The sequence below is a fragment of the Episyrphus balteatus genome, chromosome 3, assembly GCF_945859705.1.
Source record: "Episyrphus balteatus chromosome 3, idEpiBalt1.1, whole genome shotgun sequence".
NCBI classification, from domain to species: domain Eukaryota; kingdom Metazoa; phylum Arthropoda; class Insecta; order Diptera; family Syrphidae; genus Episyrphus; species Episyrphus balteatus.
The window spans coordinates 65,760,754-65,780,213 of record NC_079136.1 but is presented as its reverse complement, the minus strand read 5'-3'; the positions used below and the strand labels follow the sequence as shown (position 1 = coordinate 65,780,213).

General features: G+C 31.4%; 2 protein-coding genes across 2 annotated transcripts in view; one reads left to right on the top strand and one right to left on the bottom strand.

Moving 5' to 3' along the window:
* Positions 1-2,809, bottom strand: part of LOC129913390 (E3 ubiquitin-protein ligase FANCL) — a 71,110-nt gene extending 68,301 nt beyond the window's left edge. Inside the window, exon 1 of the mRNA XM_055992020.1 lies at positions 2,794-2,809. The gene's annotated coding sequence lies outside the window, so the exon portion shown is untranslated. The remainder of the gene's footprint in view (positions 1-2,793) is intronic.
* On the top strand, positions 2,029-9,304 carry LOC129913388 (zinc finger protein 91). Its single transcript, XM_055992015.1, has 4 exons — positions 2,029-2,107; positions 4,953-6,068; positions 6,146-6,339; positions 8,641-9,304. The coding sequence occupies exons 2-4, from the start codon at positions 4,983-4,985 to the stop codon at positions 9,020-9,022; spliced, it is 1,662 nt and encodes a 553-aa protein (XP_055847990.1). The 5' UTR covers positions 2,029-2,107; positions 4,953-4,982; the 3' UTR covers positions 9,023-9,304.
* The last annotated feature ends 10,156 nt before the right edge of the window (positions 9,305-19,460 follow it).

Sequence of the window (19,460 nt, the reverse complement as noted above, 5' to 3'; positions counted from 1 at the left end):
ATTATTATTTCAAAAAAAAAGAGTGTGTGTACACATGTACACGCGACAGAAGTTATACTTCTCACTCAGTATATTAAATGAAAATGCAGTACGCCGCAGTACAGCGTATTTTTTTAACATTCTCAGCTTATGGTGATCTTAGGAAATTTTTTGATGCTAACTCCGTACCTTAACTCAAGACAATCTGACTTCCCTGAAAATAGTTATGCATGAAAAAATCTTTATAATTGGAAATTAAGAATCTTCATATCAATTTCCGGGGCTAATTTTTTGAGAACAAAAAATTAAATTTTATCTACGATTGATGGCAGGTTTAGTTTTAGTCTATGTTGCTTTCTTTTCCTTTTATTTATGAGTATTTAAATTTTTGTTTTTTTTTTTTGTGGCAACTTGCCACATGCAACTTGCCACATACTGAGTGCCACATGCAACTTGCCACTTACAACTTGCTACATTTTGCATACTGAGTGCCACATGCCTCGTGCTACTTGCCACATGCACTTCCACCATGTTTCATACCACATGCAACTTGCCACGTGTTGTGTGTCTTTTTACCGTACTGCATTTTTAAATACTAAAGTACTACCAACTCTAAAAGTGAAACGACAGCCCTGCTGCCCAATTGTCTCAGAGATGGCGATCGCGTCATAATCCCTTTGACATTCTTGTCAAAAAACAAATTTTCATACCCACCGTCCCATAAGAAGTATAACTTCAAAAAAAAAAAAATCGAATTGAATTTTAAGAGATTTTTTAACAGAGACAAAATAAAGTAAACTTAAAAAATTGTCGATCCATCATCTTCTGAAATTTAAAGCCCCAAACAATGGCTTAAAAGTTGAAAAGATTCAATTTTCCATTTGTCAGCCCACTATGTAGCTAGGTGCTATACTTTCCTAACCTACCATGCACACACAATTCATCTTTTCCTTTCACATCCCGGTCTTGAAGCTTAAAAATAGAAGGCAGTACCTACCATGAGATGATTTTTTTTTTTGATTGTATAGAATTTGCAATCAGCAGACATTTTATTGCTTCAAAAAACCACAAAAGATTACAAAAAGTTCCACTACCGTAGCTGGCTTTTGTTCGCTTTTATCAAATAACGGTATGTTGGGCTGATATTATGGATGGCAGCAGCAACATTTGTTGTCTATAGTTCATCGACATGGGGGCGTTCCTTAGGGGCATTCCAATAGGACTTGTTGCTTTACCCAGTTATCCTTAATCCTTGGGCGAAAAAAACCAAAGAAGCCCAGTAGAAATTTTGACAAAATAACTGTAGGCGTTGACAAACATGCGCAGTTTGAGCTTCAACATCCCAATACAGTAGCAGATTGTTAGAGATGCTTCTACAGACAAAAAAAAAACCCTTAAACACTCCGATACAGTTACCCGGTTGGGGGATGAAGCTATGCCAGTGTATGGATCTGGAGCATGGCGACGGACGCGGCAATTCGTCAAAAATGCACATGTAAAGGATTGTTCTCTATATTGTTGTCATCGTCGCTCTTTCAGTTGTTTATGGGGTGAAAGAGATAGCAAGAGAAATAGCTTTAGACGAACAAAATTCCCTGCATACGTTGCGGGTGAATGAAGACGAGTCCTGCATTGGTGTGAACTTTGGCTATAAGGATGGTTCGACAAACGGTTTTTATGGCATCGAATCAAAGGGAATTCATTTGTTGTGCGACAGGTGTGCCACAAACAAGGGTAGCTCATTCAGTTTGTTGTGGATATTTGCCAGGATAACTTGACGGTGTCGTTTGTTGTGTTATTGAAAGAAAATATTTAAACGGTTTTATGTTTTCTTAGAAAAAATTTATAGTTCGTGGTAGTGGAAAATACAAATATTTTAAAATTTATATTTAAAAAAACTTAAGTTTTTAGTAAATTTTCTTGTGAAAATGTAAAATAATACAAATACTTACATACACCGCCTTAAAGTATGCAAATAAAATATTTATAGTGACGACTGGTTAAAGTTTTTTGTGTGTAATGTCAAATTGACTTAATGCAAAAGAAAGACCCCATTTAATTTTAAAAAAAATTTAAGTCTGCTAAATTATAACTGTCCTGAAAAATTATCGCTTACTAAGATTTTAAGGTTTGTAACATTTTTCGCTCAAGTTCTGTGGCTTTGTAATTTTTTTTTTTTTTCATGAAATGAGTCAAAATTTACCAATACTTTAATTTATTATTGTAAACGGCTATGTGTTACATTATCCTGAACTTTTTTTTTTAAACGCGCGCTAATATAAGAAAACTTTAATTTTGTACTTTAAAAAAATGACGTAATTTGAGGACTGCAAGTACGGAAATAGCTACTTACCTCAAAAACCTATGATAAAAAATAAATAATTTTTTTAATATAATTTTTATCAAATCCACAAAAAAGACTTTTATGAAAGCAAATTTCTAATTAGGAATGGTCAAGGGAAAACTTTGAGATCATCCACCTAACCGGTTCAGTCATATACATACCTACCAGTCAAATTAATACTGCGGTGTAAATTTCACAAATTAAGCCTTCCGAAAAGACATCACGACGGGCCTTATTTAAAAAGCATTTTAAAGAAATTTCCTCTTTCAAGCAAAGAAATAAACCCACATTTCTGGAGGAACTAAAAACTGAAGGGCCAATAATTTGCGTAAAACGTCAAAAAACCAATTGCTTTTTAAGAAATATAGGTACCTTAATTTGATATTTTTTAAAGAGCACCGAAGAAGTAAAACATTGTTCTCAGTAGCCCGAAGGTCAATGTTGATTTTTTACGGACCCTCTGCACTTACCCAAATATAATTCAGATCTTAGTCCCGCTCTTGCATATTTTAATAGAAGCTAAGAAACAACTTAAGAAGATTGCGCAAAATAATTCAAACATTTTAGTCAGAAAACAAAATAAAGTTAGAGCGAAAATCGCTTCTGCAGCGTCGCAGCCAGACCGCAATAATTTTAATGATCACTTTAAGGGATTATATCCACTTCTAATGTGAAAAAATATTTGCATATTTTGAATGTACTGAGGAATGTATTGAGGAATATCGTCCGAAAATTTCACATTCATCCGGCAAATAGTTCGGAGAAATGAGCGTATTGTAAAGACATCTTCACTAAATTTAAATGATTCTCAAAACGCTTTGACTTGTAACGGTGTTTTCTTAGTCAATGAGGAAAATTACACGTAATTGTTAAAAATGACAAAGGTTTGCAACGCGTTCAAATAAGGTAATATCTTCTGAACGTTGACAAAATTTGAGATCATGTCAGTTTTTTCACTTTTAAATTAACGACAAAAAACGCACAAAAACCGGATAAACCACGTACACAACTAAACTAATTTTTAACCAAAAATAAGTGAAAATTTTCCGACAAGAAGATAAAATGCGTTATTTTTCAATTTATAATTTTTTCAAATAACATTTTATCAATTAAAACAAACACAAATTTCCTGGTTACTGCGATTCAAATGTAAAAATTAAAGGCCGACCTCCTATTTTTCTGAAACACTTTTGTACATTCTTATTAAGGTACATTTCAGATCATTAACACATTGGTTGGGGCGTGGGTATATTTCGGCCACATAGAGAAAAAACCAAAACGTTGCTTTTTATATCGAGACAAAAGTAAACTTTGGATAATTTGCAGTTAACATTTATCTATTGTAGATGACGCCCTAGAATTGTTTTGTTCCATACGCATACGCCACTTTTGTTGTTTTTGAGTTAGGAATGCTCTTTCTAAATCGGTGATCAGATTTCCGCTATGTCTTTCCAATCCCGAGATATCGAACGCCGATTTTGTTCCATATCCATCAAAATCAACATTTTCTAGAATTGTTTTGTTCCTGACCTCATTGTAAGATGAACTTTAATTAAAATTTTTTTTTTTTGAACTCCTACCGCTAACTAAAATCGTTGACTATACATTTTGACTACGGAAACTATACCGATACGAGATGCGAAATGAGACAAATTGGGTGTAGGTATCATTTCGTTTCGTATTTAGTATTGAAATTGGAATCGCGTCGTTATTCGTATGTTTCGTATCTCGTTTGTTTCGTATATTTCGTTACATCAGTACCAGAAACAATACTGTTTAGAAAGTAACTTTTTGTTACTCGTTACTAAAGTGAATACCCCCATTTAAGTAACGAATACATACGATTTGCTATACAGTTCTACTTACTACACCAATCGTTCCAGGATGCGGACTGGAAGACCTGTGGTTTTCGTAGCTACGAATAGCCCTCTTTCACCTCCGATTTGAAATTTTCTTTAACTCGATGAGTAACACGTTTGTGAAGTGGCTGCAGTCTGCACTGAAAAAAAAAATCAAAATATATTTAATGCACACATTTTGCATTGAATTTTTTTTTTTTCAATGTACATAGAAAATGTTTCATTTGCAATAAATTTTTTTAATGCAAAATATTTTTCAGTTGCAAGAAATATTTTTTTTTTAATTTCAAATGCATTTTTTTTATTTTATTTTTACAACCCTGTATAGGACATTGCTCTTATTCGTTGCTTTGTCATCTACCTATAATATTTTAACAAAAGGGGACCGTGGATTTTCAACATCCTACCAATTTTTAGCTTACTGCGAATCTGTGCAACCTCACCCCATTTTTTTGGTCTAATTTTACCGGGCTATTGCTGTCCGAAAATGTTTTTGAGTTATTCGCATTACCATCTCTCACGTGCAAAACTTAATTTTTTGTTTTTCTCATTAATCTAAAACTAAAGGAAAAATTGTGTTGCCATTTTTCGCATTAATTGACATATTTACTTTGAGAAATCAGAATATTAATATCATTGTTTATGTCTCAACTCGACATTTTCTCTCACTTTCCTCAAATCAAATAAAAGAGAATACCTAATTCCCTTTTTAACTATTTCTCATTCCATTACGTATTATCTCACATTCTTATTTTTATTACGATTTACAGAAGCCAACCACCGATAAAAAAAAATCCGAAATGGAAAACATCATGGAATACCGCATGTTACCCGCCATCAGTACATTTCCCCAATTCCATCGACCTATGTCAATCCTGTCGCCCTTGGATTTATCCTTGCGTTCTTCATCTATTCCAATTACACCACCATCAACACCTTCACCCCCAAGAAAACGATCAAAAATGTTCGAAGAGCAAAACAACATTTGGCGACCACATACACTAAGCTACTTTGACGGGACACCATTCATCGGTCAGAATCGTGCGGAAAATCCTATTAACAGGACAACAAGTTCAAGTTCTCCCAAAGCAGACGAGAATGAGTGTATTTTCAAGGATAAATCACAAACTGCCAGTTCGACTGAGGCTAGTTGTGGTGGAAATGCTGGTTTGGGTGGTGAGAGTGAAATCGACTGTCAATCGATAAATATTTCAGAAGATGAAACAATTATTTTGACCGAAGACGAAAATGACCCAGCTTCGGATTCCGACAACGACGAGGAATACGTTGACGTGTTAGGCAATGATGACGAAGAGTCCAGTATACCGGCAACACAACTATTTCCCCCAAATGTCGAGGAAGAAAATATAAATCCCCCAAAGGCGCTCACACGAGACAAATTAGTCTACGAGGATGAGGAATTACACAAGAAGGCCATGGACGGTTTTGCTAAGCTCTTTGTGAAAGATTTTAAGAATGACTTGTCAACACCGTCAACACAAACTGAACCAAAAACCAGTGAAATTCTCCCGGCAAACACAAATATCCCAGAATTTAGCAGAAGTTCAAAAATGGAAAAGAAAAGATTCAAAATGCGTAAGCAGCTTTCACTGGACGAGGACAACACTAGTCCTGTGTCCGGAACAATCATAAGAAAACTACGCGATGATGAGGAACTTGTGGTGCGAAAAGGTGACATTGATCCGGCCTTCAATGTGGTCGAAATAACTGAGGAAGCAAAGGCGATTTTGGCCAGCATTGATAACAAAATTGGTGCATACTTATGTCAGCTGTGTCGAACTTTGTACGATGATGCCTTCCAGCTGGCTCAGCACCGGTGTCCACGCATTGTACACATTGAGTACAAGTGTTCCGAGTGTGAAAAGGTGAGGTGGTATTTTTTCCGTCCTCAAGGGGACTTGACTTTTTTTTTGTTTTGTTAATTTTTTGTCTCTTGTTGCAGGTATTCAATTGTCCGGCCAATTTGGCATCACATCGACGATGGCATAAACCAAAAACCGAAGCAATGGGGGGTGCACATCAGTTTAGAAAGCGTGGACCTGCGATTGAAGGAGAAACAGTCAAGAGGACTGATGGGGAAGAAACAACATCTGATGGGATATTTAATTGCAATCAATGTGGGAAATCATTTAGAAGGTTTGTTCGAATTTTTGGGGAGTTTCCTATACATATATGTATGTATAAGCAAATTTAAAGGAAATTTCAAAATAATGTTGCATTTCCAACAAATGATTTGATTATAAATTAAATAGTTTGGCCATAAGTTCTGTTACAGAATTTCAAGCAACCTAAGTTTGAAAGGCTCGTTAAAAATTCGTCCTTATACTTTATTTTTTGAATATGCTTTAATAAGTAGGGATTTAATGGATGTTTGGCGGTCAGGAGAAGGGGAATATAGAAAATAGAATCGGGGCAAAAGTTTTAAGAAATTGCTTATCTCTCAAAATCTTAATAATACTTTATTTTATCGAGCTATTATCCCACCTTGAAGACAGGTTAAAATTTATTTTTCGGTTTTTCATAATGTATGTAGGTAAGAGCGGATTACGTGAGCAAATTCGAGGAAAAAGCGAAAACTCTTTTGGCGATACACAGAGACAGACTACACACACACACACGGAAACACATGTTAAGGCCCATAAACCCTTAGTAATGGAAAACGGCACACTGTGGCGTATACGTAATATTTTTTTAAAAATTAAAACTTGTTATGTAATTTAATCGGCTCGGCGCGCAGGGAACTACCTTCACACCTTAAATGGAAAATAACTTCACTTGTGTCTATACTTCTCTTACTGTGCGAAATTTTTTCACTTTTTTCTAGTGAAGCTTATTCCCACTTAACGTGAGCACCGGTTCGGATTTTTTTACTTGCTCTATAGGGCAAGTATTGGTTTCGTGTCGAAAAAAAAAGTGAGGTTTTAATCAAAACCAACATTACGAGGATGGAGAATTCCGAAAAAGTCGGTCTCGCAATTCAATCCTTGTTTTCCATCTGTACACATTTCCACAGCCTAAGCGCGTGAACGGATTTTCTTCAAATTTGGTACAGGTGATTTTTATAGAATTTTGGAAGTTGTTTTTTTTTTTTTTGTTTTTGTTTTTTTTATATCTCACTTAGGTACCTCCCATACAAATTTTTTAAGTTATACCAAATAACTTAAAAACTGCTCTATCGATTTTGATTAAACCTTGAGGACGTAATATTCAAAGCAATTGCAATAAAACTGCATTTTAAGACTTTCTCAAAAAGGTCAAATAACAAAAAAAAAATAATTTTTTTTTTTATTTAACAAAACTTAATGTCGGCTCTTCCCCAACATTAACAAATTTTTTTTAAATTTATATAGAAGTAGCTTTTAAAGTCATTTAAACTGTAAGAGCAAGAACGTGCGACGCAGTCGTGCCTTTTATTTTTTATTCATTTTAAAAATTTTTGGTTTTGCACTCGTTTGCCCAACGTTAGCCCAGGATAACCCAATTTTTATTTTCGCTTTCCTACCCTTAGTTTAAAAAATATGGAAGCATTATTTTTATTCACCTAAAAAAAAAAATAGTACTCATACACCACAGTGACCTTTTTAAATTTTAAATTTTTAACTAAATTCATTGGTGTGGACACTGTCCCTTAAATGTTATTTATTTATCTTTGAATTCTTGCTTGATTGAAGGTAGCCCATATAACATTCCAAAAACAAAGAAACTAAGGTTGATTTCTCTCATTTCCCCTTAAAAACCACATACAAATATTTTTTCAAATGTAAAAATTATTGATTTTTTGGTTTGCCGTATGAGCACCTAGAAAAGCTACATGCTTGGAATAATCAATCCAAACTTTTTTTTAAATCAACAAAAAATATAAAATGGTGTTTGAGGAGATTTCTTTTTTAGTACATGAATAGTACTTTTTTAGTACTTTCTCAACTAACCTTGTTATTCCAACAAATTCCATTAATTTTTTCGTAATCCCACCCTTAGTTCAATTCAAATTTATGACAAATTTTTTTTTTCAAATTACCTACCAACCTCTTAAAAATCAAAATTTGTTTTGTTTTTCAGAGTACAAATTGTCCTTTTACACTTTTTATCAATTAACCATGGTAATTTCAACAAATTACAAATTATAAATTACCTAATTGCCTTATTATTATTGCCTTATTATTTTGCAAACGCTAGAAATATTGGTTAACCAAATAAAATACTGTTGTAGTTGTCTCAATTCTTTACAATAATTAATTTTGACCTTAAAGTACGATTCCGGATTGAAATTCTCTTACTTCTGCCAAATTGCCAACTCATCAAAAATTCGTTTCGTTATGTTCCTCCGTTTATTTTTGAAAACTGGCTTATTTATTAAATTTTATTAATTTAATTTTAGGTCAAAAGCAAAGATATTAACATAAAAAATGATAATAAAATTGAACATTTTTTTTACAGACAAGCTTATCTCAAAAAACATCTTGCTTCACATCAAATGCTAGATGAACTAAAAGCAATGGACTCATACAAACAAAACAACAATGCATTCCCCCACAGTGCTTCCAACTACACATTCCATCAAGTAAACCAATCTCATCATCCAGCACCAAATCACTTACTACATCCAGCTAAAACATATTCAAATCATCCACCAGCTGGAGTTCGATTTCCAAATTTATTCACAAATTTCGATCATCGAAGATTCCATGTGCTAAGCGATCTCTATTTATCACATCAACTTGATCGTTCTTCAGCATTTCAATATGTACAAAATCAAAACCTCCGCGGATTACCTATGGCACCAATGATTCCACCTTTAATGCAAATGCCAGTGAAATGACAGGTTTTGAGACCAGTGCCAAGGATAGCACTGATCAATAGTACGACTACCAGCACCAGTACCACCGCAACAAAAGTTAATTGTCACGAGCAAAGACCGCCAGTAGCGGCAGGAGATGCTGCTACCATCACATCAGCACCTTGGACAAATAATTCAATTGAATTTACAAATTTATGAAGGGCTTCAGAGGAGCTATAAAAATGAGATAATGAATTTATTATTGAACTTATGTATAATAAATGTTTTTAGCATCATTATAATCGAATATAAATATCTTGCAAATGTACCTATATGTATAATAAATATATAAATAGAAATTTAGGAATAAAATTGTTAACAAGTAAAATAAAATGGATGATTGACTATTTTTTTTATAACGATTTGTTTCTGACATTGTCTTAAAGACAACACTATCTGGAAAAATAACGCAGAACAGTGGAGGGATACTATTTCTCAATTAAAAACTCATCATATTACAAATACATTGGGCTTAAACAAGTCAACACGGAACATTTTCATGATAACCCATATTTTCATGTACATAGGTATTCGTGAAATTTTGGCATACCAATTTAAGAAAAATAATTGGTATGTCATATTCAAGTTAATCACGTCCCTTGCTTTGGTGGCCACATTGTGGCGGAATGAAAAAAAAATTACTCTCAGGAATTGTAGCTAATTAAATTCTTATCTGCTATGCACAAAACAAAAATTTGTACCTCGAATGGTTTTTGAGTAATTGAATTTTCCACTAAAATAAGTCTGAAGTTAACGGACAAAATCTGAAATGATTAAAAACTATGGGCCTTAGTAAAAGACCCGAATTTTGCGAAAGCTCGATTTATACAAAAAATATAACATTCCAATTTAAAAAAGTGCAATGATTTTAAAATCGACTTAGTTTTAGGTGAACTGCTTCTAAGCCAATTCTAAGTTCAAAGTTAGATGTATGTTTTATTACCATTAAATTTTTTGTTAAAATCGAGTTTTGCTATTTTGCTAAATTTGGGCTCAATACTAAGGTTTGTAGCTTTTTAATTCTACAAAGTTCGTATTTATAGCCTCAACTGTTTTTTTGGTTTTCAAAATTTCGCTAAATTAGCGGATGAAAATAGGTAAATTATAATTTGTTTAGTGTCCCAAAATTGAAGCTAATTAAATGCTTATTTGTTGAGCAAAATTAAATTTAGTAACTCCCCCCAGTCATTTTTATTTCAATTGTGTGTCTAAAAAGTTCATTTCTGGTTTGCTCAGGTAAAGACAGGGTGCTTTCATAAATGCATGGTTGCGCAAGTCTGACCAATGCAAAGCTTTCATTAATGCAAATGACAAATGTCAGGTGTTCATAAATGTAAAACGCAAATATTTGCAGCGCAAATGTGCAAATGAAAAAATTCCCATGCGCAATGAATTTAAACTCAAAGAAAGAAGGAAAATGCGGTAAAAATGTAACAGCTTTTCTTTATTTCTCAATTTTGTCAAAATATTGATTGGAAATTCAAAGTTCAATTAAAAATAACAAAAATAGCCGCGAATTTCTTGGATATAATAAATTTGTAAATATTTAGAGAAATGTTAAAAAAAAGTTGTTTTTTCTTCTTAAAGAAGATATGATTGTTTTATAGAAGAGGCTGAATTGAAACTTAAAAATTTTGCCAAATGACGCAAATCAGAAAAAGTGTTCATAAATTCAAAGTAAAATACATGCGCAAATAGTTTTTCTGACATTATTCTGATCGCAAATGACCGCATGTAAACAAAGCAACCATGCAATTATGAAAGCACCCACATTTTTGGAAAGAATAATTTTTTTTAATTTTTTTCTTTTGCCAGTAATTGTAGTAACTGAAAACAAAATTTTTGACGCAACCTTACTAACAATTTTGCTTTTATAATGCTTTACAGAAGCAAAAATTGCCTCTGTAAGGCTTTATAAAACCAAAATTGTTTGTCGGGAAGCCTTAAACTCTTTTAAAATTATTCAAGATTTTGTTAAAAAAAAGCTCAAAAGTAAGCTTTCAAAATACAAAAAAATGCGAAAAAAAATTTTTTTTTGCTGAAATTTGAAATACATAATCTAATAAAACAAATTTTATATAGGTATATTTGTTATGTGACCAATTTTTTAACGAATATTTGTAGATTTATATTTTTTATATGCAGGCAATTTTTTTTTATTGATCTTTAACATTATAAAAAAAAATAATTTTTATTTAATTTCATAAAATTTTATAATATTAATATAAATCTACGAAACAAATTTTCTTTTAAATTTTATTAATTTTCAACTTTGCAGTAACCAAAAGCTTGTGAACAATTTTTTTTTTTTGAAAGACTAAATAGTTTACCAGTAAGTCAGAAATGAAGAAAACGGTACTGTTACAGATATTGTTAATAACGGTTTAAAAAACTAGTTTTTAAGTACGACATTATTTGCGATATTACACACAAAATTTTTAATTAAAATTCTTAAAGTCGTTTAAGACAAAAGTAAAAGCAATTCGGAATTAGCAGGTACCATTCATTTTGGTCCTAAAAATAAAATTTCGATTCCGGCTCTAAAGCTATGATTACATGGTCAACGAAATCGGTCAACGCGTTGACTCTCTGACGTAAAAATGACGTCACAATCTGTCCCAAGAGTGTCACGTGTCGTGTGATCGTCAACGAAAACTGCTGTCATTGCGTTGACGGGTACGATGACACTCGCGCTGACACACATTTTTGGGTCAACGCATTAACTATTTTCGATGACCGTGTAATCTCTCTGTCAATGCTATTGGGACGCGTTGATAGGGTTTTAGGACTGGGTGTCATCGCAATGACCCTGTCCCAGCGTTGACGGGGCAGAAGTTAATACCGTGTCATCGTTTCAGATTGACATTGTTTTTTGTAATGAAATGTGATGAAAGTTGGATTGCGAACATTTTTTGTAGGGAGATTTTTTTAATGGTGTACCGTTTTTGAGGGAGGGGGGTTCTCAAATACCATTTGTATATTCTAAGCTACATTTTAAGACCATAACCAATAACATTGGGTGCGGCGTTCCTATGCTATAAGCGTTTGAAGGTGGCCATATTGATTTTTTTCGATTTTTTTTAAATCAAATGTCGAAACTTTTTTATTTTTGTTTTTTTCTAATTTGTCGATAAAACTTTAGTAATTTTACATTTATATTCGTTCAACAATCTTATCAGTATTCATTTAAGACTTTTATCTTAAAAGTGCATTGCGTATATCTCAAAATATTTACATTTCAATGCAACCATGTCAAACAAATTTTCGTTTAATTTTTCTATGAGTGCTTTTTTTAAATCTCATTTCCTCCGCTTTTTTTTTTAAAAATATTTTTGGAAAATTTAAATTTTTTCTTTGTGTCAAACATTGTAATCAACAAAGTTTTGCGAGTCAACGCGTTGGCTAAGTAAAAGTCACGTTGACACACCTACGCGTCAACTTAATTTAGGACAACATTGACGCAATAGTGTCAATCGTGTGATAGTCAATGTTTTATGCATTGACACTGTGAACGTTGACGGTGAGATGACAGAGAGAATATGGATTTTTTCTTGACTCAGAGAGTCAACGCGTTGATCGATTTCGTTGACCGTGTAATCATAGCTTTACTTGATTGAATGTAGGTAGTCCATACAACATTTCTGTTAAGAAGCTTAAGTTGATTTGTTTCATTTCACCTTAAAAGGCACAAAATACAAATATTTTTTGGTTGAGGTGATTTCTTTTTCAGTATACTAATATAAATTTTTATAAAGTTAAACTTTTTGTTCAACTTGATTCTGGAGACTAGATTTGATAATAAATTTTGGATTTGAACTACGAGTATACATTATTTCATATTAATGCTAACATATATTTAAGAAGAACTTTTATTTTGATTCAGTGAACTTTCCGATTCCATTTCTAAGCCGATTTGTAAGTAAATTTTTTTTACAATAAATTTGAAATGGCTCTTCTAGAAAATTTTTAATATCGAATATCGATATTTTAATAACGTTTGTTTTATTGACACTTGCTTAGAATAGAACTAACTTATAAAATGTAAATGATTATTTTTAAAATGTTTGTAAATGACTTTTAGTTCTCAAACTAAAAACAACATAAATATAAATTAAATGGATTGCATTTCTTCATGCAAACACACCACCCACCCTACATATCAAATTAATAGATTTTTTTTTCAAAACTACGAGAAAACGCCTTCTCTAAAGTTATTTTGAAATATTCGTGACATTAATTGTTACATATGTCCTGCATTTGCAATCGTACCTGTCAATAAAGAAAGAAATACGTTCACTTCTGGTGGCGGTGTATACTATTGGTTTTCGCTGTCAAGAAAAAAACCAATACTCCCACTTCTTTGTCTTTGCGGATATCGACTTCAAAGGATTCAATTGCTGTCTTGGAAATGTCATTGACAATATTGATGTAATGACAAATTGCAACAGAAAACAAAAAAAAAATGAAAAAAAAAGAAAAACAATCAAATGACCGACACAAGTTTGTACTAATATTTCCTACCCCCTGTTTTGTGTCCTCTCATAAAAACAACTTTCATTTCCAATTACATTTTTGTTTGTGACATTTTTGAAGAAAATATCTAAGGACATGAAAAATTCAAAAGACTCGTTCTTTGATTGACCAGACAACGACCACTGGATGATACTATTTTAAGTTTTCGTTATTGATACACAAATTATGCGTAGGTATATCAAATGTGTGGCAACCATTTTTAGGTTGTAGCAAACAGCAGGAATTAATTACAAAGGAACGGTCATCTTTAATTGAAATGTCCTTTTGCGAGCCGAAATGTTTGTGGCAACTTTTGATGGAATGGGAACGCAATAAGCCTACTAAATAATATGCAAGTTGTTGAAAACAAGATTTTGTGCGTAAATGTATACGTTCCGCATGCATTTTGTATTTTAATTATTCATTTCATGTGCATATTTGGTCAGTTGACGATATGTGATGTGGTGCAAAAGGACAATTGCCACAGTTAATTATTTCGTTTAGTTGGTAATTAACCTATGGAAAGGACTATTTTGCTGTTTAATATTCAATTGAAATAGTCATATAGCACCGAAAATTACTGTGGGAATTATTATCACAACCACAGAGTGCTTGAGGGAGGGTTGTTAATTTATTCAAAGGTTTTCAACTTTATAATCACAAAAAGTGTTGATGTATAAACGATAAATATTTGTAAACAGTTATCAAAAATTCATGTTTAAAACATTTTTATAAGCTGTTTTATTATATTTTGATTGTGTTTATATATTTATAATTCTGGGCCACACTAAATGTTAATTTAAATAATATGCTCTTGTATTTCATAGTGCATTTATATTTGTTAGCCATTAAAATATTTAATTTGAATTTGGTTAGAAAAATATGAAAAAAATATTTGATTTTACGAAAACTTTGTTTTTTTTTATTTCCAAAAATTCAGATGTCCTCAGAGTCAAAGATTAGCAGTTTTATGGTTAGAAGCGATGAACAGAGGTGTTTTTGTTAATATCTTACATTTTTGTGTGTTGGTCAACGATTTAGGGGATTGTTTTACTGTGAAAACAAGGATAAGACTGTGTATTTTATAAATATAAATTATCTTTAAAAGAAAATGAAATCATCTTTATAATTACGAATTTTCATTCAAAATGTACGGTTTAAGCATTTGTATTAATTGAGTTAAATGGCAAATTTTGTAGGGATAACCTAAATCAAATCTTTTAAGTAAAAATTTGAGAGTTTTGTCGAGCAGCCTGTTTTAACGCTTAGAAGATTCATCTCCAACAAGCAAGCGTGTCGTGATAAAATGGGAAACTTTGATCCGAAAGAACTTTAAATTTTGAAAGAAGACCATACAAAATTATAGACTAAGATATTTTGTTTTGACCTGTAGTCCAAAATAATGCGTTTCGCCCAGGCACAACAGTTGGGCTCATCAGTAAGATGCTGTTTTAGCCTTCATATTTCATATTTCAATTCAATACCTACATTTTATGAAATGCGGAATAAAGACTGGTGGATACCATAGTGGCAAAATATTGTTGATACACTTAACCAAATTCTTACGTAAATACAACGAAAAAATTCGTTGAGCCAACAAAAATTTAATTAATTTCACGGTGTTACAAAAATGAGGTTTTAAAATATACGCGGGCGGAGACCTATCACGTTTTGTAGAGCTACTCGCACTGATTACGAAACGGTATTTAAAAAGTCCCTAACACCCCCAAGATCTGGAGTTAGGGGCAAAAAACGGTTTTTTTAACCCATTAAAAAAAATCTAGCTTCGTCAAATTTTTACCCATTTTCGATTTTCTTACAGTTTTTGATAGGAGATATATATATATAGGAAATATACTTTTTCAACAATGTATAAAACATGTAACTCGGTTAAACCACCTAGAATTTATAAGCTGTGAAAGTTCAAAAATTCCATTTTTTTCGTCATTTACCCAACTTCAACATCAAATTAAAGTATATATTTTCACAACAACATGCTGTTTTAAAAATATATTCTAAAATAATATTTATTTTCAAATCAAACGAGGTAGTTTTTATGAAAATCACTTTAAAATTGGCTTAGAAAAAAAAATTTTAAGATTTCAACCCAGATACAGAAATTCGAACTTTTAGGTATAAAACAAAAATGTTGTTTTGGCACTCAGTAGGATAACTTGGGCGCCAGGATTTTTTGTAGAGGAGTTCAATACAAACATTTTTTTCTTTGGGAGGGGGGTCTATCTCCCCCCGTTTAGGTGGGAGGGGCAGTTTTCTAAAAAAAAATTATCAAAATCAAAAAAAAAATATTAAAAACAACGGCAACACTTACAGTAATAAATGATACCATTTCCGAAAGGCAAAATTGTACATTTAATTTTAATTTTTAAATCAATATATTATAATAACCAATAGTTTTTGAAATAATCGATTTCAAAGTTAAAAATAGGTGAAAAAAAAATTTTTTAATTCATTTTATACTATTTTTGTCCAGACTTTGAACTTTATTAAAAAAAATTACTCCCACAGAAAACTGCCTCAATTGATTTTTTATCGAACAGTGAAAACTATATGTTTCTATGTCTTCTAGTTTTTGAGAAAATAAAAACAAATAAAAACAAAAAATATTTTGAAAAAAGAAAAATCTGATAAAATGATTTTTCAGTTTTCTCAAAAACTAGAAGACATAGAAACATATAGTTTATCTATATCAGAAACTGTAAAAAAAATCGAAAATGGGTAAAAATTTGACGAAGCTAGATTTTTTTTAATGGGTGAAGGTCAAAAAAACCTAAATACCGTTTCGTAATCAGTGCGGCTAGCTCTACAAAACGTGATAGGTCTCCGCCCGCGTATATTTTGAGTGTTACACCGTGTTTTCAGCCGGTGAAAAATTTCATAAGATCAACGAAATGGCTTTCATACGTTAATGAAGCTATTCATCAACTAACGAAAACTGTCGTATTTAAATGTAATTCTTTCATAAAAATGTTTGATCGATATCAATGAACGTAAAATTTAATCAAACTACGGTGTCACAAATATGATGTTTTTCGTTAGTAAATTAATTTTTTGATTAATTTATGTAAGCAACTTTCGTAAGCTAACGAATTTTTTTCAAAAATTTTATGAATATTTTAATTGAATTATGAAAAAATATTCGTTAATTTACGAAACATTTGGTTGTATCAATTATTCTTTAAGTAGATTATACTTACTCGGAAATTTTTTATTCATTTTTCTTCCCTAAATTTTGGAATACAAAACCTGAAATTAAAAATAAAAATGGAGCGGAGCGAAAAGTTTCAAGCATTAAAAAAAATTGTTATTTTTAAATTATTTTGAATTTTTAATCATAGAAGAGGATATTTTTAATTAGGTAAATACATGAAAAAATTTTCAAGTAATTTTTTTTTTCAAAAACGGCTCCACCGATTTCGATTAAAATTTTTGTATTTAATGCTACCAACTTTTGACAAAAAAAAAAAAATAATAAACCGTAATTTTCAAAGTTTCAAATTTTGGAATATCATTTTTTTTTTAATGTGGGTTGAGAGACTTTATTCTTGAAAATTGCATGCCACCTTTTTTCTGAAAAATGTTATAAAAGTTTTATATAAGAAATAATTATTTAAAAAAAAACGACTCTAACGATATTTTCTAAAAATTCCTTTTAATACAATAAATCATGCCATTTTGTGTTGCAAAGAATTTTCTTTAGGCTTTTAATAAGTAGTTTTAATATAACTCAAGAGTATTTTCAAAAATCGAAAAGCTAAAAACAAAACAATATTTTTGAACTTTTTTTTATAAAAATAAGGTAGGTAGTTTTTTGTGTAGTGTAGTGTTTATCTTTAATCCGTACCCATATTTAAAAACAAAAATACATATTTAATTGACAATTAAAAATTAAAAATAAACGTTTTGTGTGAGGTACCTTTGATAATGATTTTTAACAAAGATCAATATCTAGATAACAGATTTTAAAAAAGCATTTACTTTACTAATGAGAACCCAAGAAACATTTCTGAATTAAAAAATCTGAGTTGCAAGAAATTTTGAGTAGTTTCCTGTAAAAACATCACAAAAATGGTGTTTTTGGAAGTTCAAAATTCGATATCTCAAACATTTTGCACGTTAGAGCCATTTTAATGCTAGAATCAAATTTAGAAGGTCAAAAGAAATATAAAATAGGTGAAAAACATAACAAAGTAATTATAAAGCAGGTTTTGTTAAAATCAAATTATTTTTGTAAAAGATAAATACCTACATATAAAAAATCAAAAATTGTATTTTTGCATTTTTGTCAATATTTTTGACGTTATATAAAAAACTGGTTTCAATAAAAGTTGTAGAACCTTACAACTTTTTATCTAACTTATTTCGATAGAATGTCTACTTTTGACAGAAATCGTAAGACGTAAGAAAACACTATTTTTTAAACCCACCCTACTTTTTCGCCCACCCATCCCCTTTCCCACAATTTGTGGGCAATTTATTTTTCACCTTACATACCCCACTTATTCTAAATTTTCCCACCTCCTTTATGCTGCTAATAATTTTTTAACTTTTGCCCCCTGAAAACAGGATTGGCACTGGTCTATAATCTCCTTTTATTTTTGATTCTCACATAGGAATACAAGAAAAAATCCCGAATAATATTAGTATAGCAATTAGGTCAATTTTAATATCAACGACTGTACAAATCTGTAAGCATTTCTTAACTTTAAAAGCGGTTAACTTACGAAAGCTTTACCATCAAAAGCTTTACCTCAAATATCTTATCTTTGAACCATTAGCAATCATAGTTTATTCCTTATTTATACACAAACCCGTAACAGTAAAACTAATTGTGCCAGATGTCGCCCTCTTCTTAAAGACTTAAGGAAGTTCAAATGAATACTAAAAAAAAATACAAAAACTATGAATTATCTAAGTTCAAATTTAAGGATACATCTTACTGATTTTTTTTTTAAAGAAGTGCAACAAAGTTATCCCTTGTCCTAAGTTTTATTTTCCTTGTTCCAAAGAACAAAAAAAAACTAGAAGTATGTATGTAGATATGTAATACATATACCTTTCTTAAGTAATAAAAAACTACTTTACAATTCCCTTCTTTTATTTTCCATTGGTTTCTTTTTTTGTATGTTAAGTAAACTTCACCCTCCCTTTTAAGCCAGTGCACATTGCATAAAGAAAGAATCCACAAATACTAATCCATTTGGAGGCCAAGGTCACAACTACACTCACAATCCATTTTATGTATGTTTCCATGTTTTTGTGTGTTTGGATGCGATATAAACTTTTGGATGTGGCCGATGCGCGTGGAGAGTTGCATTTTTGTTGGCATTTTGTGTAATCGTATGATGGTAGCCTATATGCTCTTTTTTTAGATATACAAAAGCGCATGGTCTGCGCCTGAATACAACTTTTTGAAAAATACCTTCTTCTTCCTTGCAACAACCCACCTACGCATTGATGTGTGACAAACGCGAGTATGAGAGATCCCTCAAAATGGAACCGCTCCTAGCCTTATTTCTCCTGCCAAAAAAACATTACTTTGAAATTTTAGGTGTAACTATATGTTTGTATGCAATGTAGGTATATAGAACTATTTAAAGTACATGGAAAGGAAAATCATGGAACAATTTGTTGTATGTAGTTCATGTGGGTAGTAGGTAGGTGGTGTAACAGCCAAGCCAACCATCATATCTTCTGATATTTACAATATAGAGTGTAACATGGTACTATACTATATTACTGTAACTGAATGGATGCCCTTGTAAGTTGATTTTTTTTTTTTAGTTTTTTCTTAACATTTTTATCCGAAAGAAGAGCTGCATAACACGTTAATAGGGAGCTACCTAGGTATCTGAATACCTATTTATTTAAAAAAAAAAAAAATCATAAA

Coding starts and splice junctions, on each gene's coding strand:
- LOC129913388 (XM_055992015.1), top strand. CDS start 4,983: ATGGAAAACATCATGGAATACCGCATGTTACCCGCCATCAGTACATTT. Junction 6,069..6,145: donor AGTGTTCCGAGTGTGAAAAG/GTGAGGTGGTAT, acceptor CTCTTGTTGCAG/GTATTCAATTGTCCGGCCAA. Junction 6,340..8,640: donor TGTGGGAAATCATTTAGAAG/GTTTGTTCGAAT, acceptor TTTTTTTTACAG/ACAAGCTTATCTCAAAAAAC.